Raw genomic sequence first — 16,651 nt, forward strand, 5'->3', positions numbered from 1 at the left:
CAAATATTTGACTCGTCTCTCGGGAAAATAATAGGGTGTTTGTGAACATTAAACGAGGTAGTAACAAATATTTGACTCGTCTCTCGGGAAAATAATAGGGTGTTTGTGAACATTAAACGAGGTGGTAACACATAAGTTCTTACTACAGTGCCTGACATCTGTTAAGTCCTCAATAAATGAGAGCTACTGTTATTTTATTGCTTGAAAGTAAAGGACTGAGACAAGATAATTTTTCCCAAGTTATTCTTTTCAAACCTATTACATTTGACTTCATTTCCAGTGCTGTTTATTTAGATCATTAGGTGAGAGAGAGCCTAGAGATGGTATTTTGTTTTCTCTTTTGGCCTCTATTGCTAATAAAAGTATTATAACTGTTTACTTTTCAAGAGGATATATAAGGGACTATAGTACAGAATAATTCATTTTATAAGTTAAATATATCTTTTTAATAATGTAATTGTATACATTATATATTTTCTAATTTTCTGATAGTTCTAGACCATTGAAAGCCTCTCAAATGGTGAATTCCTGCATCACCAGCCCTTCTACACCTTCAAAGTGAGTTATGTTTCTTGTATACCCAAAATTTGTATTTTTAAGAATTTGGCTTACCCTAATTTCCATGATTATCCTCTCCCCTTTTCTTTATTGTTTCTCTTTTTGCATGATGACTGCTCTGTATTACTATACTTTGGAATTTTCCTGAATCTGCTTTAAATTATAATCAAGTGTGTAACAAGTTTTTAACAGTGAAGCAAGTTCAGATGATCCTCTCAAAATTTTGTTTTAAAACTTCTTAAATCATCTGTTAATATGTAATGTTTTCATCCCACAACTCTAGAAATTGACTGATGACAATGGATTTTAAGGATTGAAGGGATAAAATAACCCTATTGGTATAAAGGGCTTCCTCAAAAATATGCATGGAGATCCCAAAATATCTTTTCACCTGTTGCTAGCCAGTCTGGGACTTCTTGTCTTAGCCACTGAACTGAAGTTATTTTGAAAGGGGACAGGAACACACACTGGAATGTAGCTATTCTGCAAATGTTTTATCTATTTTGCTTAAGACCAAAAGTTTGTCCAAGAAGTGAAGCAAATACTTTTTTTTAATATACCTCCTCCATGATTTAACTAGAACCACAGTTCCTAATTAGGCAATTCTAAATGACTTTGTTGTCATTTGTCTTATTAAAATTAGTTTTTCTAAAAATTTGATGTCCCAAAGTACTTTTAGCAAAGAGACACGTGTTGTTTAAGGGCTTTTGGGGGGCTTATATAACCATAAAATGACATTTGGGAACTGCTATTTTCTTTTCCTCCTGTTAATTATTTTTCAGTGCAATTAAAACCAGATGACTAACATGACTAGAAATCTGAAATGGTACCGATATGAATACTCTTGCCCGTTCTCAAGATACAAATGAGCAATACCACTTGGCTGCTTAGAAAGTGAGCAAGTGATGCATTTACAAGATGAATATTTTTCATTACTACAGGCAAGCTGCCTTCTGTGAATATAGTAACTATTAATGGAATGCACTCTTTATGTACCAAATCACTATAGTTTCAAGAAAGAGATGGTTTCATTGGGCATCATTATACTTGGCATGGTCATCTGTTCTCCAGGGTCTACTGGTATGAGAATTTGAGAGTTGGTCAGTAAAGGATGATTAGGCCCTAGAAGACCTGTCATGCCGATCAAACTTAAAAGAGGCTCAGCAATGAACCAGAATACCATTGGTTCTTCTACAGTGTCCTTTGTCACATTTGACCCTGGTACATTAGTAGCCAGGTGTCACCCTCCTTCAGCAAAATATTTACATGAATAAACAAATTAATATCTTCAGTTTTGCTTGGTGAGCATGAAATCAGAAATGAGGAATTAAGATGGCTAATTGGCTATTTCTAAGTTATACTAAAAACCCTTTTGAACACGTAATGGGAGGCTGTTCAAGTATTCAGGTTGGAGTGCAGTGATATCCTGGCTGCTCTCAGCCACAGACTGTGTTTGGGCTTATCACTGACCAGTTGCCTCTTTTCTTTGATCTACATTGCTGCGCAATCCTCCTGATTTCCATTGTGGCCTCTTATTTCTTGGTGCCATCATTCTATATGTTTATTTACAGTTTTCACATTTAGATTAGTTGCATTTTCCAATTTCCATTTTACATTTTTTTTAGTATAGCGTATGAATTTATGTTAACCTCCATCAAAGAAAGTTCGTGCTCTTTGACCTTCACCACTTTTTCCTTTAGTTTATTTTCAGCTCACATAGAAGACAACACAGTAACACCTTACTTATCTGGTATCATTGAAGAACGATATTTGATATTCCACATAAATGAATTTTTATATAACTCAAGCTTGCCTTTTTAAGCATTAATCTTTAAAAATTTTTAACCATTTTAGATGGTTATATTCTCTTTAACCTTACAGAATTCCTCATATTCTTAAAATATACTGAAGATAATTTAAATGTATTGTAATGACTTAGAATCAGCATTATGAGTGTTAGTTATTGCACTGTGTTTTAATATGATAATGCCCTCAGAGGCTCTTAATTCTTACAAGACAGTTTCCCTTTACATTAAATGACTTTATAGTTCTTTGTTGCCCTTTTTGTGGTTTTTCTCTCTCGTTTCTTAGCTCTCATTTCTTGATGAACTTACTACATTATTTTATACACCGTTTCCTGGGAAAGAAGGGTCTCTGTCTAAAGAGTAAAGTGCGTGGGCTTTGAAGCTGCTGCCTTCCTCAGAAGCCTTTTTTCTTACTTTTGAATCCCTGTGTTCTGGAAAGTAGAGGTTGCCAGAAGTCTGACCTACATATAATTGGATAAGTGGAATGTTACTGTTAATTTTAAAGTACACAGATCATAATTCAAAAGATCGAAAATTAGTCCTCATGCACTCTGTTGTCAAAAACATTTATTCATTGCTATGTCTGCATGCATTCACTAGAGTACTTGCTTTATAAAGACAATAACAAACTTCTTGGGGTTGACCATTAAAAGAAAAAAGGCACAAAGTGATTGGTTTACTGATGATATATAATAGCATAAGAGTTGTCTAATTTTCAAAGCATGGCTCTTTTGGAGTGGGGCAAAGGTAATGCTTAAATATACTTCTTTTGATTTATCATGTTTTCTCTAGTAAATCATTTTCCATAATGGAAAAACTTTTTGTTTTATTTTGGTATTTATACATCAAAAGAATAACTAGGACAAATGTTTATTTATCAGACTTATGTAGGTTTTTTTTTCCTTATATTACAGGAATTTCACCTTCAAATCCAAGAGCTCCTTGGCTTTATGCCTTGATTCAGACAGTGAGGATGAGCTAAAACGCTCCGTGGCCCTTAGCCAGAGACTTTGTGAAATACCAGGCAGTGAACAGCAGCAGGAAGACCTGGAAAAAGTAAGAAATTTCTCATCAAAGTATCTGACAAAGATTTGTGTAGCTCTCACTGTCCAAACAGATGCCTTTCCTAACAAGCATCAGCAAACTTAATAAATACACAAGATAGCTCATAAACTTAATGGATCTGTTCAAATACTAGTTTTAAACAGTGCTTTTTGTAGCTACAAAACCAGCCTGTTTAACAGTGGATTGAGACTTTTTCTTTGAGATATAATTGACATATGACATTATATTAGTTTCAGGTGTACAACATAATGATTCAGTATTTGTGTATATTATGAAATGATCACCACAATAAGTCTAGTTAACATCTGTCACTGTACATAGTTACAAAAAACATTTTTTTCTTATGAGGAGGACTTTTAAGATCTACTCTGTTGGCAACTTTCAAATATACAATACTGTATTGTTAACTATAGTCACCATGCTGTATATTACATCCCCCTGACTTAGTTATTTTATAACTGGAAGTTTGTACCTTTTGACCCCCTTACCCATTTCACACACCCCCCAATGCCTGTCTCTGCCAACCACAAGTCTGTTCTCTGTATCTGAGCTTGGTTTTGTTTGTTTGTTTGTCTGTTAGGTTCTACATAAAAGTGAGATCATACAGTATTTGTCTTTCTCTGCCTAACTTATTTTACTTAGCATAATGCCTTCAAGGTCCATCCATGTTGTCGCCAGTGGCAAGATTTCATTCTTTTTTATAGCCGAATAGTATTCCTATGTGTGTGTGTGTGTATGTATGTATCTTCCTTATCCGTTCATCCCTCGATAGACACTTAGGTTGTTTCCAGGCTTGAGACTTTTAAGAAATGAAAGTTTTACGTAAATTGCTTTCTCCTGTTAACCTTCAGAGCTTCTTTTCCATATTGGTCCTCAAATAATTATTTGCTTTATTTTGATCTAATTGTTAATATGGGGGAATCATAGTAAAGGTTTCATATGAACAGTCCAACCAGGTAATCTGAAGTTTAAATAATGAATGTGAAGGCATAACTACATCACCTTTTATCTTGACATATAATGATAGTTCATATTTGGAAGATATAAGCTTTTCTAAGAGTTCACATCATTTTATGTGACTGATTTTAAACTTCCCTTTTGTCAAGATAACGTAATTATTGTTGTAGTTATTTTTTTTTCTGGCTTATTTCCCATCTTTAAAGCGAGAGGTAGTTTGTGGTTGCTCACCTTGAATGAGAAATGACAAAGTCAGAAATTCTCCCAGAAATGAGAGAAAGTTATTCAGAAAATAACTTCTGAATATTTATATAATCTTGATATAGTTTTTATTTTTCTCATTTGTTAAAAAACGAGGAGCAAGACCTGCCAACATTTTAAAAAGAATATTAGGTGTAGTGACAATATTTACAGTATGATCAAACATATCTGGAAGAAAATACGCCAAAAATATTATAGTAATTATCTCTGAATGAAGGATTTTGGGGGAATTTATTTTATTATTTTTATATATTTTCCAAATTTGTACAAAGAGCATACTTAACACTTAGTATAATCAAGAAAATAAACATGTATCCTTATGTAGTTACTATTAATAGAAAATTAGGCTTGCTAGTGAGTTTATTTATTGGTTATTGATTAGTAAATAACCAAAACATCAAAGAAAGGAAACTTTTTAGAAATAAAATAAACTTCTCACTTTAAACTCTAAGATTGCTATATTTGTAGGCATTCTGGTTTCCCCTAAAACTAATGCTCTTCTTCAGGATTCAAAATCATGCAGAATAGAGCCTGGTAAGTCCGAATTGGAAAACTCCGGATTTGACGGAATGAGCGAAGAAGAGCTTCTAGCAGCTGTTTTAGAGATAAGTAAGAGAGAATCTTCACCATCTCTGAGTCATGAAGATGACGATAAACCAACCAGCAGCCCAGATACTGGATTTGCAGAAGATGATATTCAAGAAATGCCTGAAAATCCAGACCCTGTGGAAACTGAGAAGCCTAAAACAATCACAGAGCCGGGTAGGTTTAATGAAGATAAACATCTGTTACACAAGGTACTACTGTGTACCAAAGCCTTAGAGTGACAGATTGGCTTCTAGAGAATGGGAAGTGAGATGGATCTGTATAACAGAGCTAATAATATTTTTCGTGCTTTTTTTTTTAACAGTTTAAAAAATGAGAAGTAAATATTGTGAGTAGTACTCAAAGACTGGTTGGTAAAGTATGCCATCCCTTTAGGTGTACATCAAAAGAAGAGTTAGTATTCTTACGTGCATTTAATAAATGTTTGCATCAGTTTTTGGTCACTTTTCTCTCATCACTGCTCTCAGAATTTGTATAATTCTTTCTTCATTTTTCTTTATCTGAACTTGTACCAAGTTTTAGTGTATAAATAATTCAGGTACTCCATTCTCCTTTCAGTTCATCACTTCCTAATGGTAGAAAGACCACTGAACCAAGAGATCAGGTCTTGGGCCTCTAGTCTTAGCTATACCATTTACTAGCGATGAATTTCCAAATAGGTAATTTAACCTCTTGGATACTCAGTTTTCTTCTCTCTCTATGGGGCTCTACCAGACATACTTCAGAAGGTTGTGAGTAGAGTGTTAGATAGTATATACGTATAATGTAAATTGTTATACAGATAAGAAATGATTTTTGTGGTGATTATTCTTCGTATTTTGTTATTTCTCAAGTTATCAGTGGGAACAGAGCTGAGCCTCCTTGCCTTGCACTATGGCTATTTTAAGATTTTTAGTAGAAAATTTTTACTACCTCTTCCTGTGACCAACTCTAACTTTTTTCTCCTGATATCCCTAATATCTGTATCTATCTCTCTCTCTATCTGTGTAGCTGACGTGTTTCAGTACATGAAGCCTAGCGTGTTGGAGATGAAGAGAACAGTAGTATATCACAAAATTATTTTCTGTATTCTTGGGGTTAGGGCCTCTTCAGCTTCGAATTACTTTATGTGCAAGGGAAATAAGAATTAGTATATCCTCAATTTAACTGTAAACAAAAAGCTGATGATTTTTGTATATAGGCATTCCTTTTTTTCCCTCTTGATGCAAGTATCCTTATGAAATCCCCTTCTCTTATTAAACTTGTAGTCACTGCCCTTAGATATCATTGGTTAACATTAGTGCTTCTGTCCCTTGCCAATATATTTCCTCCTTTCAGCTCTTCCTTTCAGTTCTTTGCTCCATCCTACATCTCCCTACAATTAACAAAGGAAGTTATTCTTATGTACAATTAGTTCTAGATGATCTGTGCCAATGGAGAACACTGAAGTTAGCAAAATCACTCATAATCACAGATAGTTTATAACTGTAGCAGCTCTGGGGAGAGCAAACTTGTTAGTAAGTACTTTATATCCTTATATAAGATCCTCTGTGCTTTAGCTACCATCTTCCCCTCTTGGATGCAAGGCATTGTTGTCTTTTCTGCTTTTTTAACCTCACCATTTCATTTACGTTCTTACTGCAACTGAAACCTAAAGACGTTGCTTCTCCTGCAATTCCTTTTTTTTTTTTTTTTTTTTACTTATGGAAAATATTGAGCAAAGATGAGTATAATAACCGTCCCCCTTGTACCCATTATCGACAATAATAGCAACAAAAGCCAGTCTTGTTTCATCTGTATCCCAGCTTCCTTCTCCACCCATCCCCTGGATTATTTAGAAGTGAATCTCAGACACTAGATCATTTCATCAGGAAAGATTTCAGTAACTCTAAAAGATAAGAACTCTTTTTTTAAAAAAAACGTATCCTCAATCCCATTATCATACTTTAAAAATTAGCAGTAATTCTAAGGAGTGATTAGATATGATCAAATCCTCTGTAAGGTTTTTATTTTGAAAATTTTCAAATCCAGGGAGAAGTTGGAGAATAAAACTTAATGGACTCTTTCTACCCTTCACCTGGATTCATTAATTAACATTTGGTCACATTTGCCTTCTCTTTCCCCACCCTCCTGTATGTGTGTGTGTATAGTTGTGCAGCAGTTACCCCAAAATTAGTGCCTTAAAACAACAGTAATTTTAATATCTGTCATAATTCTGTGGATTGACTGGTTTTAGCTAGTAGTTCCCCTGTTCCATGTTGGCTAGGATTTGACTAGGTTGAAACATCCAAGATGGCTCACCGTGGCACCTTGGTTGTGTTGGTTAGAAGAGTCAGCTAGGATGGCTAGATATCCTCTCAGTTCCTCCCTTCCCCTCACTGCCCATCTCCCTCGCTACTTCTCGTCATCTTTTCATCTCTTCCTGTAGTCTCCAGGCCTCTCCCCCTCTCTGTGGTCTCTCCAGAAGGGTAGCCAAGCTTGTTACATGATAGCTCAGGGCTCCCAAAAGCACGAAAGGGGGAGCTGCCGGGCCTTCTTAATGTTTAGGCTCAAAATTAGCACAGAATCAATTCTGCCACATTATATTGGTTAAGGCACTCACAGAATCTGCCCAGATTCCTTATGAGGGGCACTACACAAGAATAAGAATACCGCTAGGCAAGGTTCGTTGGAGGCTATCTTTGGAGATTATGTGTGCACATGTGCATGTGCGCGCACACACACTTTTCTTTTTCAGTGGAACCATTTGAAATTGCAGGTATCATGACACTTCATTCTAAAACACTTCAGAATCTCCTAAGTATATGGAAATTTTCCTACATAGCAATTACGCACTTAAGAATATTAGCAATAATTCCACATGTAATTCCAATGTAGAGCCCACATACACATTTCCCCAATGGTCTCAAAAATATTTTTTATACTTTCTTTTTTTTTAACGTAAAACCCATTGTTTACCCACTGCATTTGGTAGTTAGGTCCCTTTAGTCTCTAGTCAAGGCTAGTTTTTCTCTGAAAGGCTCCCAGTATGGGTTGTCCTACTGTTCTTTAAGTATAAGCTGTTTTCCTCCCCTACCCTAAAACTTCAGAACCTGGAGATGGGATAGGTTTTCTCCTTGTTACCCATTGTTATTTCCAACTGCTTGACTCCTTTCATCCTACAAAAATCCCAGCTCCTTTGGAAGTACATGACATCAGACTTTGCCACCTATTATCTCTTTCTGTAACTGTCTTTTACCTTCCAGTCACTCCCATCAACATTCTTAGGGACTTCAGCCTCCTCATAAATGATCCAGCAACAGCCTAGTTTCTCAATTCCTGATCTTAATTCCAAAGGTCTTTTCTTCTACCCCATCTTGATCACTGACAGAAGTCATACCCTAGACCAGTGGTTCTCAAAGTGTGTCCCCAGACCATCAGTATCATGTGGGAACTTGCTAGAAATGCCATTCTTGGCCCCACTCCAGACCTACTTAATGAGAAACTCTGGATGTGGGGCTCAGCATTCTGTGTGTTGATTCCAAGTGGTTCTGATGTACACTAAAATTTGAGAACTGCTTCCCTAGACTTTATCATCATCAGTAACCGTACTACTCCTGAAATCTTGATTTCAAGTATCTTACTCTAACCTGCCTCTCCTTCCAGCTCACCTAGCGTCATATTCTTATTTCAAAAATTATTTGATCTCATTAAGACTTCCAATCCTTTGACTTCTACTTTTTTGCTATTCATCACCTCCCTCTTGTTATCACTTCATTCTCCAGCCTATATGCCATATTTTGGTACTCTTTTATCTCCCTTCTTTTAGTCTGTCACAGTAGCCTGACAAAACCCCACCTCCCAACTCAACTGGCTTATTATTCCAGGCCTATACCCAAGCAGCTCAAGGTTGCTGGAGAAACATCACAAAATTGTGCTCACTAGACCTTCCTCAGATTCATGACTGCACTCTTAAATGGTCATCAGATGCTGCTAGTTAGTTCTATTATACTTCCTTAATAAATTTCTTTTCTATGTCTCTATGATCTCTTCCTCAGATCTCCAGTTCTCCTTCCACACGTATGTTCATAACTTAGCTGTATACTTTTCAAAGAAAACGGATGCAATCAGATGAAAACTCTGCCTTCACTTCTGTTATGGAGGAAATGTCCCTGTTCTTACTTAAGACCAGTCCCTCCATTCACATTTAAAATGTCATCCACTTGTGCCTTCTGAAGACCTGCCCTCTTGAAATTATGCTCTTTCTCTTCTGCATCGTCTTCCCTCTCTTCTAAATTATTCTCATTGTGCCTTAATATCACCCATCTTTAAAAAACCCTCTTATAACCTTATGTTCCCATCCAGCTACCAGCCCCTTTCTTTGCTCCCCTCACAGCAAAATTCTTTGGAAGAATTGTTTTATTCATTCTCTCTACTTTCTTACCACCTCTCATTCTCTCGTCAGCCTTCTCCAAGAGGACTTTCATCCCCACCACTCCACTGAAATGATGTTTATCAAGTTTACATTAGCAGTATTTCACACAATCTACTACTCCCTCCTTAATATTTGAAACTTTATGAATTTTTTTCTATGAGCTTTCATGCTACCTCACTTGGGTTTTTTCTTCCTACTAGACCAACCAGTCATTTCAGGTTTGGTTTTGTTGTTTTGGGGGAGGGTTTTTTGCTTCCTTCATCAGAACTCTAACTGTTGGAATATTCCCAGGACGCTGGCCTTAGCTATCTTATTTTCTACTTAAGCTCTCTTCCTAAGTGATCTCATATATATAGTACCACAGCCTCACATACTGATGGAATATCAAATTCATATCTCTAGCCTGGATCTCTCCCCTGAGCTTTAAACTTATTTATTGAAATGCCTACTTGCAATGTCCATTTGACTAATTTTTATTGCCCCCTCTCCCCCAATATGCCTTCCTCATGTCATAAATCCAGTTGTTCGGCTAAAAAACATGTCTCCCTTGATTTTTCGTTTTATTTCATACCTTGCATTCAGTCCATCAGTGAGTAGAGTCAGCTATTACCTCCAAAATATGTCCTGAATCCAACTATTTATCAACATCTTCAAACTCCAACTCTAGTGTTCCGTCTCTCACTTGGGCCACTACAACTGATTCCTGATATCTCTTCCTCCACTCTTGCCCCGCCCCATACCTTCTTTCATGAACAAAGCAGCCAAAGTAATCTTTCTGAACCATGCATCATGATTATCACTCTTCTGCTTAAAACTTATTGTGACTCCCCGTTACACTTAATCCAGCTTCTTACCGTGGCCTGTTTCCACTCTCCCCATCTTTCACTCTACTATTTTAGCCATTCTGGCATTATCTCTCTCTGCTCCTCAGATATGCTAAGCTCATTCTCACTCAGAGTCTTTGTACTTAAGCTTCTTGAGGGCAAGGGCCATCTTACCCTAATTATCACTATATCCCCAGCTTCTACAACAGTACCCTGGCATGTAGTAGATTCTCGGGAAATATTTGGGGCACAACACAATCTTGGCTGTCTCATGAATCAACTGAGGAAGGGCACAAAGACTAGCTGAGGAAGGTTTCACTGTCTCCAGACACTAGCTAGAAGGAAGAGTGGACGCAGAGGCCCAGACTTGGGAAAGGCCCTGGCAAGTTAGTGGACCTAAAAAGAAGTTGAGAGTGATCTGCCTGACCAGAGCATAGTGGTGAGATGGAAAACAAGAGATGAGACTAGAGTTGTGCGGTCTCCACTTTTACAAGGCCTTAAGCCATGTCTTCGAGTTTGACCTTTTATTTCAAAAGCATTAGGAAGTTATTGAATGATTTTAAGGAAACAAGTGTTTGATAAAGATTTATATTTGAGAGCCAGCCCTGATGGCCTAGTGGTTAAAGTTCAGTGTGCTTAGCTTTGGCAGCCCAGGTTCATTTCCCGGGCACAGAACCACACTGCTCGTCTGTCAGTAGCCTGCTGTGGCAGCAGCTCACATAGAAAAACCAGAACTTAGAACTGTACACAACTTGTACTGGGGCTTTGCAGGGTGGTGGAAGGAAGAAAAATGGAGGAAGATTGGCAACAGATGTTAGCTTAGGGCTAATCTTCCCCTGCAAAAAGAATTCTATATTTGAAAAAGACTGTTCTGGCTGTAGTGTAGTACATAAATTAGAGAAGAACCAAAGTAATCTTGTGAGACCTGGTAGGAAGTTACTGCAGTAGTCCAAACCAAAGTTAATGGTGCCCTACGCCAAGGTTTTGGCCTTGAAAAGAAAAAAGTTGATGGATTCAAAAGGTAGTTAAGAAATAATGATTTATCTGATATGAGGGGGTAAATCTGAAGAAGTCAAAAATGACCCCCAAGTTTCTGTCTTTAAAAAAAACCTGTGTAGACAGTGATCCCATTCACTGAACTATAGCATGTAGGAAAGGAGCAGGTTTCAGTTGGAGAGGGGGAAGATGCAAATGATATATTTAGTATAAGAATGTTGAGTTGTAACACATGGTTCTCCTTTGATCCATTGTGCAAATTCCTTAAAAGTGTATTGTTATTGTGTGGTCATATTTGTTTTCATAGATCTTGTTTTTATGTCCATCTGATAATCTTGTCCTGAAGACAAATGTATATTGATTTTAGTATCTTAAAGTAAACTTTCTTGATCTGTTTTCTATCACATGGATTAATTGTTAGTGTAATTCCACGGTTGTGTGAGGTATATAGGTATATTGAGTGCTAAAAATTATCAGTTAAGAAAAATTGTACCTCTGTCACCTTTTTTTGTTTGTTTCTGTTTTTTGTTTTTTTTATTGACTTCATAATAGTTTACATCAATGTGAGATTTCAATTGTACATTATTTCTTGACTGTCACCATGTAAGTGCTCCCCTTCCCCCCCAGTGTCTCCCTACCCCCCTTCCTCTGGTAAACACTGAACTGTTTTCTTTGTCCCAGTACTTGTTTGTATTCCACATATGAGTGAAATCATATGGTGTTTGTCTATCTCAGTCTGGCTTATTTCACTTAGCATAATTCCCTCTAGGTCCTTCCATGTTATTGCAAATGGGATGAATTTGTCCTTTTTTCTGGCTGAGTAGTATTCCATTTTATATATATACCACATCTTATTTATCCAATCATTGGTCGATGGGCACTTGGGTTGCTTCCATGTCTTGGCTATTGTGAATAGTGCTGCAATGAACATGGGGTGCATATGTTACTTTGGATTGTTGATTTCAAGTTGTTTGGGTGGATACCCAGTAGTGGGATAGCTGGGTCATATGGCAGGTCTATTTTTAGCTTTTTAAGGAATCTCCATACTGTTTTCCGTAGCGGCTGCACCAGTTTGCATTCCCACCAGCAGTGTGTAAGGGTTCCCTTCTCTCCACACCTTCTCCAACATTTGTTATTTTTAGTCTTAGTGATTAGAGCCATTTTAACAGGTGTAAGGTGGTATCTTAGTGATGTTGAACATCTTTTCATGTGTTTATTGGCCATCTGTATATCTTCATTAGAAAAACGTCTGTTCATCTCTGCCCACTTTTTGATCGGGTTGTTTGCTTTTTTATTGTTCATTTGTTTGAGTTCCTTATATATTATGGAGTTTAACCCCTTGTCAGATATATGATTTGCAAATATTTTCTCCCAGTTGGTGGGTTGTCTCTCTTTTGATCCTAGTTTTTGTTGCATTGCAGAAGCTCTTTAGTCTGATGGATTCCCACTTGTTTATTTTTTCTTTTGTTTCCGTTGTCTGAGAGGACATGGTATTTGAAAAGATCCTTTTTAGTTCAGTGTCAAAGAGTGTACTGCCAATATTATCTTCCAGGAGTTTTATAGTTTCAGGTCGTCTTTAAGTCTTTAAGACATCTTTAAGTCTTTGATCCATTTTGAGTTTATTTTTGTGTATGGTGTGAGATGGTGGTCTACCTTCATTCTTTTGCATGTGGCTGTCCAGTTTTCCCACCATCAATTATTGAAGAGACTGTCTTTTCTTCATTGTATGTTCTTGGCACCTTTGTCGAAGATTAGCTGACCGTAGATGTGTGGTTTTATTTCTGGGCTCTCAGTTCTGTTCCATTGATCAGTGTGCCTGTTTTTGGTCACTGCCGTTTTGGTCAGTGTGGCTTTGTAGGACATTTTGAAGTCAGGGCTTGTGATGCCTCCAGCTTTATTCTTTTTTCTCAGGATTGCCTTAGCAATTCAGGGTCTTTGATTGCCCCATGTGAATTTTAGTATTCTTTGCTCTATTTCCGTGAAGAATGTCATGGGATTCTGATAGGGATTGCATTGAATCTGTAGATTGCTTTGGGTAATAAGGACATTTTAACTATGTTTATTCTTCCAATCCATGAGCAAGGAATCTCTTTCCATCTCTTTAAGTCATTATCAATTTCTCTCAGTAATGTCTTATAGTTTTCTTTGTATAAGTCCTTCACCTCCTTACTTAAATTTATTCCTAGATAGTTTATTTTTTTAGTTGCGATTGCAAATGGAATTATATTTTTGTGTTCTCTTTCTGTAAGTTCGTTATTGGAGTATAGAAAAACAGTTGATTTTTGTAGGTTGACTCTGTACCCTGCAACTTTACTGTAGTTGTTAATTATTTCTATTAGTTTTCAAATGGATTTTTGGGGGTTTTCTATATACAAGATCATGTCATCTGCAAACAGCGAGAGTTTCGCATCTTCACTCCCTATTTGGATTCCTTTTATTCCTTCCTCTTGCCTAATTGCTCTGGTCAAAACCTCCAGTAACTATGTTGAATAAAAGTGGTGATACTGGGGATCCTTGTCTCATTCCTGTTCTCAAGGGGATGGCACTCAGTTTTTGCCCATTAAGTATGATGTTGGCTGTGGGTTTGTCATATATGGCCTTTATTATGTTGAGGTAATTTCCTTCTATCCCCATTTTGTTAAGAGTTTTTATCATAAATGGCTGTTGGATCTTGTCAAATGCTTTCTCTGCATCTATTGAGATGATCATGTGGTTTTTATTCCTCAATTTGTTGATGTGGTGTATCACATAGATTGATTTGCGGATGTTGAACCACCCTTGTGTCCCTGGTATGAATCTCACTTGATCATGATGTATGATCCCTTTGATGTGTTGCTGAATTTGGGTTGCAAAAATTTTGTTGAGAATTTTTGCATCTATGTTCATCAGCAGTATTGGCCTGTAGTTCTCCTTTTTTGTGCTGTCCTTGTCAGGCTTTGGTGTCAGAGTGATGTTGGCCTCGTAGAATGTGTTAGGAAGTGTTCCATCCTCCCTAATTTTTTGGAATAGCTTGAAAAGGATAGGTATTAAATCCTCTCTGAAAGTTTGGTAGAATTGCCCAGGAAAGCTGTCTGGTCCTGGGTTTTTATTCTTTGGGATGCTTTTGATTGCTGTTTCAATCCCTTTCCTTGTGATTGGCCTATTCAGATTGTCTGTTTCTTCTTGACTCAGCTTTGGGGGTTGTAAGAGTCTAAGAATTTATCCATTTCCTCTGGATTATCCATTTTGTCAGCATATAGTTTTTCGTAGTATTCTCTTATAATCCATTCTATTTCTATGGAGTCTGTTGTTATTTCTCCTCTTTCATTTCTGATTTTGTTTATTTGTGCTTTCTCTCTTTTTTTCTTTGTAAGTCTGGCTAGGGGTTTGTCAAATTTATCTGTCTTCTCTAAGAACCAGCTCTTTGTTTCATTGATCCTTTCTGCTGCCTTTTTTGTTTGAATAGCATTTATTTCTGCTCTGATTTTTATTATTTCTCTTCTGCTGACTTTGGGCTTTGTTTTTTCTTCTTTTTCTAATTCATTTAGGTGTAATTTGAGATTGCTTATTTGGGATTTTTCTTGTTTGTTAAGGTGTGCCTGTATTGCGATGAATTTCCCTCTTAATACAGCTTTTGCTGCATCCCATGAGTTGGTATGGCATGTTATAATTTTCACTTGTCTCCAGATATTTTTTGATTTCTTCTTTAATTTCTTCAATTATCCATTGCTTGTTCAATAGTGTATTGTTTAGTCTCCACATCTTTGTCCCTTTCTCAGCTTTTTTCTTGTAATTAATTTCTAGTCTTGTAGAATTATGATTGGAGAAGATGCTTGTTATTATTTCAATTTTTTTAAATTTATAGAGGCTTACCTTGTTTCCCAACATATGGTCTGTCCTTGAGAATGTTCCATGCACGCTTGAGAAGAACGTGTATTCTGCTGTTTTTGGATGGAGGGTTCTGTATATGTCTATTAAGTCCAACTGTTTTAGCTTTTCGTTTAATTCCACTGTTTCCTTGTTGATTTTCTGTCTGGATGATCTGTCCATCAATGTGAGTGGTGTGTTGAGGTCCCCTACTATTATTGTGTTATTTTTAATATCTTCTTTTAGGGTTTGTTAATAGTTGCTTTATGAACTTTGGTGCTCCTGTGTTGGGTGCATAGATATTTATAAGCGTTATTTCTTCTTGATGGAGTGTCCCTTTGATCATTATATATTACCCCTCTTTGTCTCTCTTTACCTACCTTATCTTGAAGTCTACTTTGTGTGATATAAGTATTGTGACACCTGCTTTCTTTTGTTTGCCATTATCTTGGCGTATCGTCTTCCACCCCTTCACTCTGAGCCTGTATTTGTCATTGTAGCTGAGATGTGTTTCCTGGAGGCAACAAATTGTTGGATCTTGTTCTCTAATCAATCTTGCCACTCTGTGTCTTTTTATTGGAGAGTTCAGTCCGTTTACAGTGAGGGTGATTATTGATATATGAGGGCTTAATGCTGTTATTATATCACTCCTTTTTTGGTTTTCCTCTATTTCCTTTTTTTCTCGTCCTGTGTGTTTTGGTTTACCCATTGAATTATGCAGTTTTTTATGCCGTGTTTCTTTGTTTTTTCCTTATTTACTTTTTGTGTCTCTGTTCTGCTTTTTAGTTTAGTGGCTACCCTGAAGTTTGTATTCAGAATTTTGTGTATAACATAGTCCATTTTCTGGTGGCCTCTTATTTCCTCAGTCTAAACTGATTCAGTCCCTTTCCTCCTCCCCTCCTAAGTTATTATTCTCATATGTTATTCCAGTTTGTGTTGTGAGTTTGTGGTTAAAGTGACAAGATTGCCTTTGTTTTTAGTGTTTTCCTTCCCTTTATTCCTAATGCTGTAGTTGAATATTTGCTATCCTATTCTGATTCTCTCTATCTGTTTGTCTCCTTACTCTGTGTTTTGTGACCCCTTTCTCCCTTTTTTTCTTTTTTCATGTATGAGGGCCTTCTTGAGGATTTCTTGTGGGTGTGGGGTCTTGTGGCTACGAAGTCCCTTAGCTTTCAGTTGTCTGGGAAAGATTTAATTTCTCCTCCATATCTGAAGGAGATTTTTGCAGGCTAGAGTATTCTGGGCTGAAGATTTTTGTCTTTTAAAGTTTTGAGTATGTCATTCCAATCTCTCCTGGCTTGTCAGGTTTCTGCAGAGAAATCCACTGAAAGTCTGATAGG

General features: G+C 36.7%; 1 protein-coding gene across 5 annotated transcripts in view; it reads left to right on the top strand.

Annotated features, from left to right (window-relative positions):
- USP37 (ubiquitin specific peptidase 37) overlaps positions 1-16,651 on the top strand; it is a 96,617-nt gene that overhangs the window by 62,176 nt on the left and 17,790 nt on the right. For 4 of the 5 annotated variants that reach the window (XM_046643164.1, XM_046643166.1, XM_046643165.1 and 1 more), the window contains 3 exons: positions 493-558; positions 3,278-3,419; positions 5,153-5,408. In XM_046643164.1, the coding sequence (XP_046499120.1) occupies positions 493-558; positions 3,278-3,419; positions 5,153-5,408 (464 nt within the window). The remainder of the gene's footprint in view (positions 1-492; positions 559-3,277; positions 3,420-5,152; positions 5,409-16,651) is intronic. The other variant, XM_046643167.1, reaches the window with a different exon arrangement.

Source organism: Equus quagga, chromosome 17 (assembly GCF_021613505.1).
Source record: "Equus quagga isolate Etosha38 chromosome 17, UCLA_HA_Equagga_1.0, whole genome shotgun sequence".
Classification (NCBI taxonomy): domain Eukaryota; kingdom Metazoa; phylum Chordata; class Mammalia; order Perissodactyla; family Equidae; genus Equus; species Equus quagga.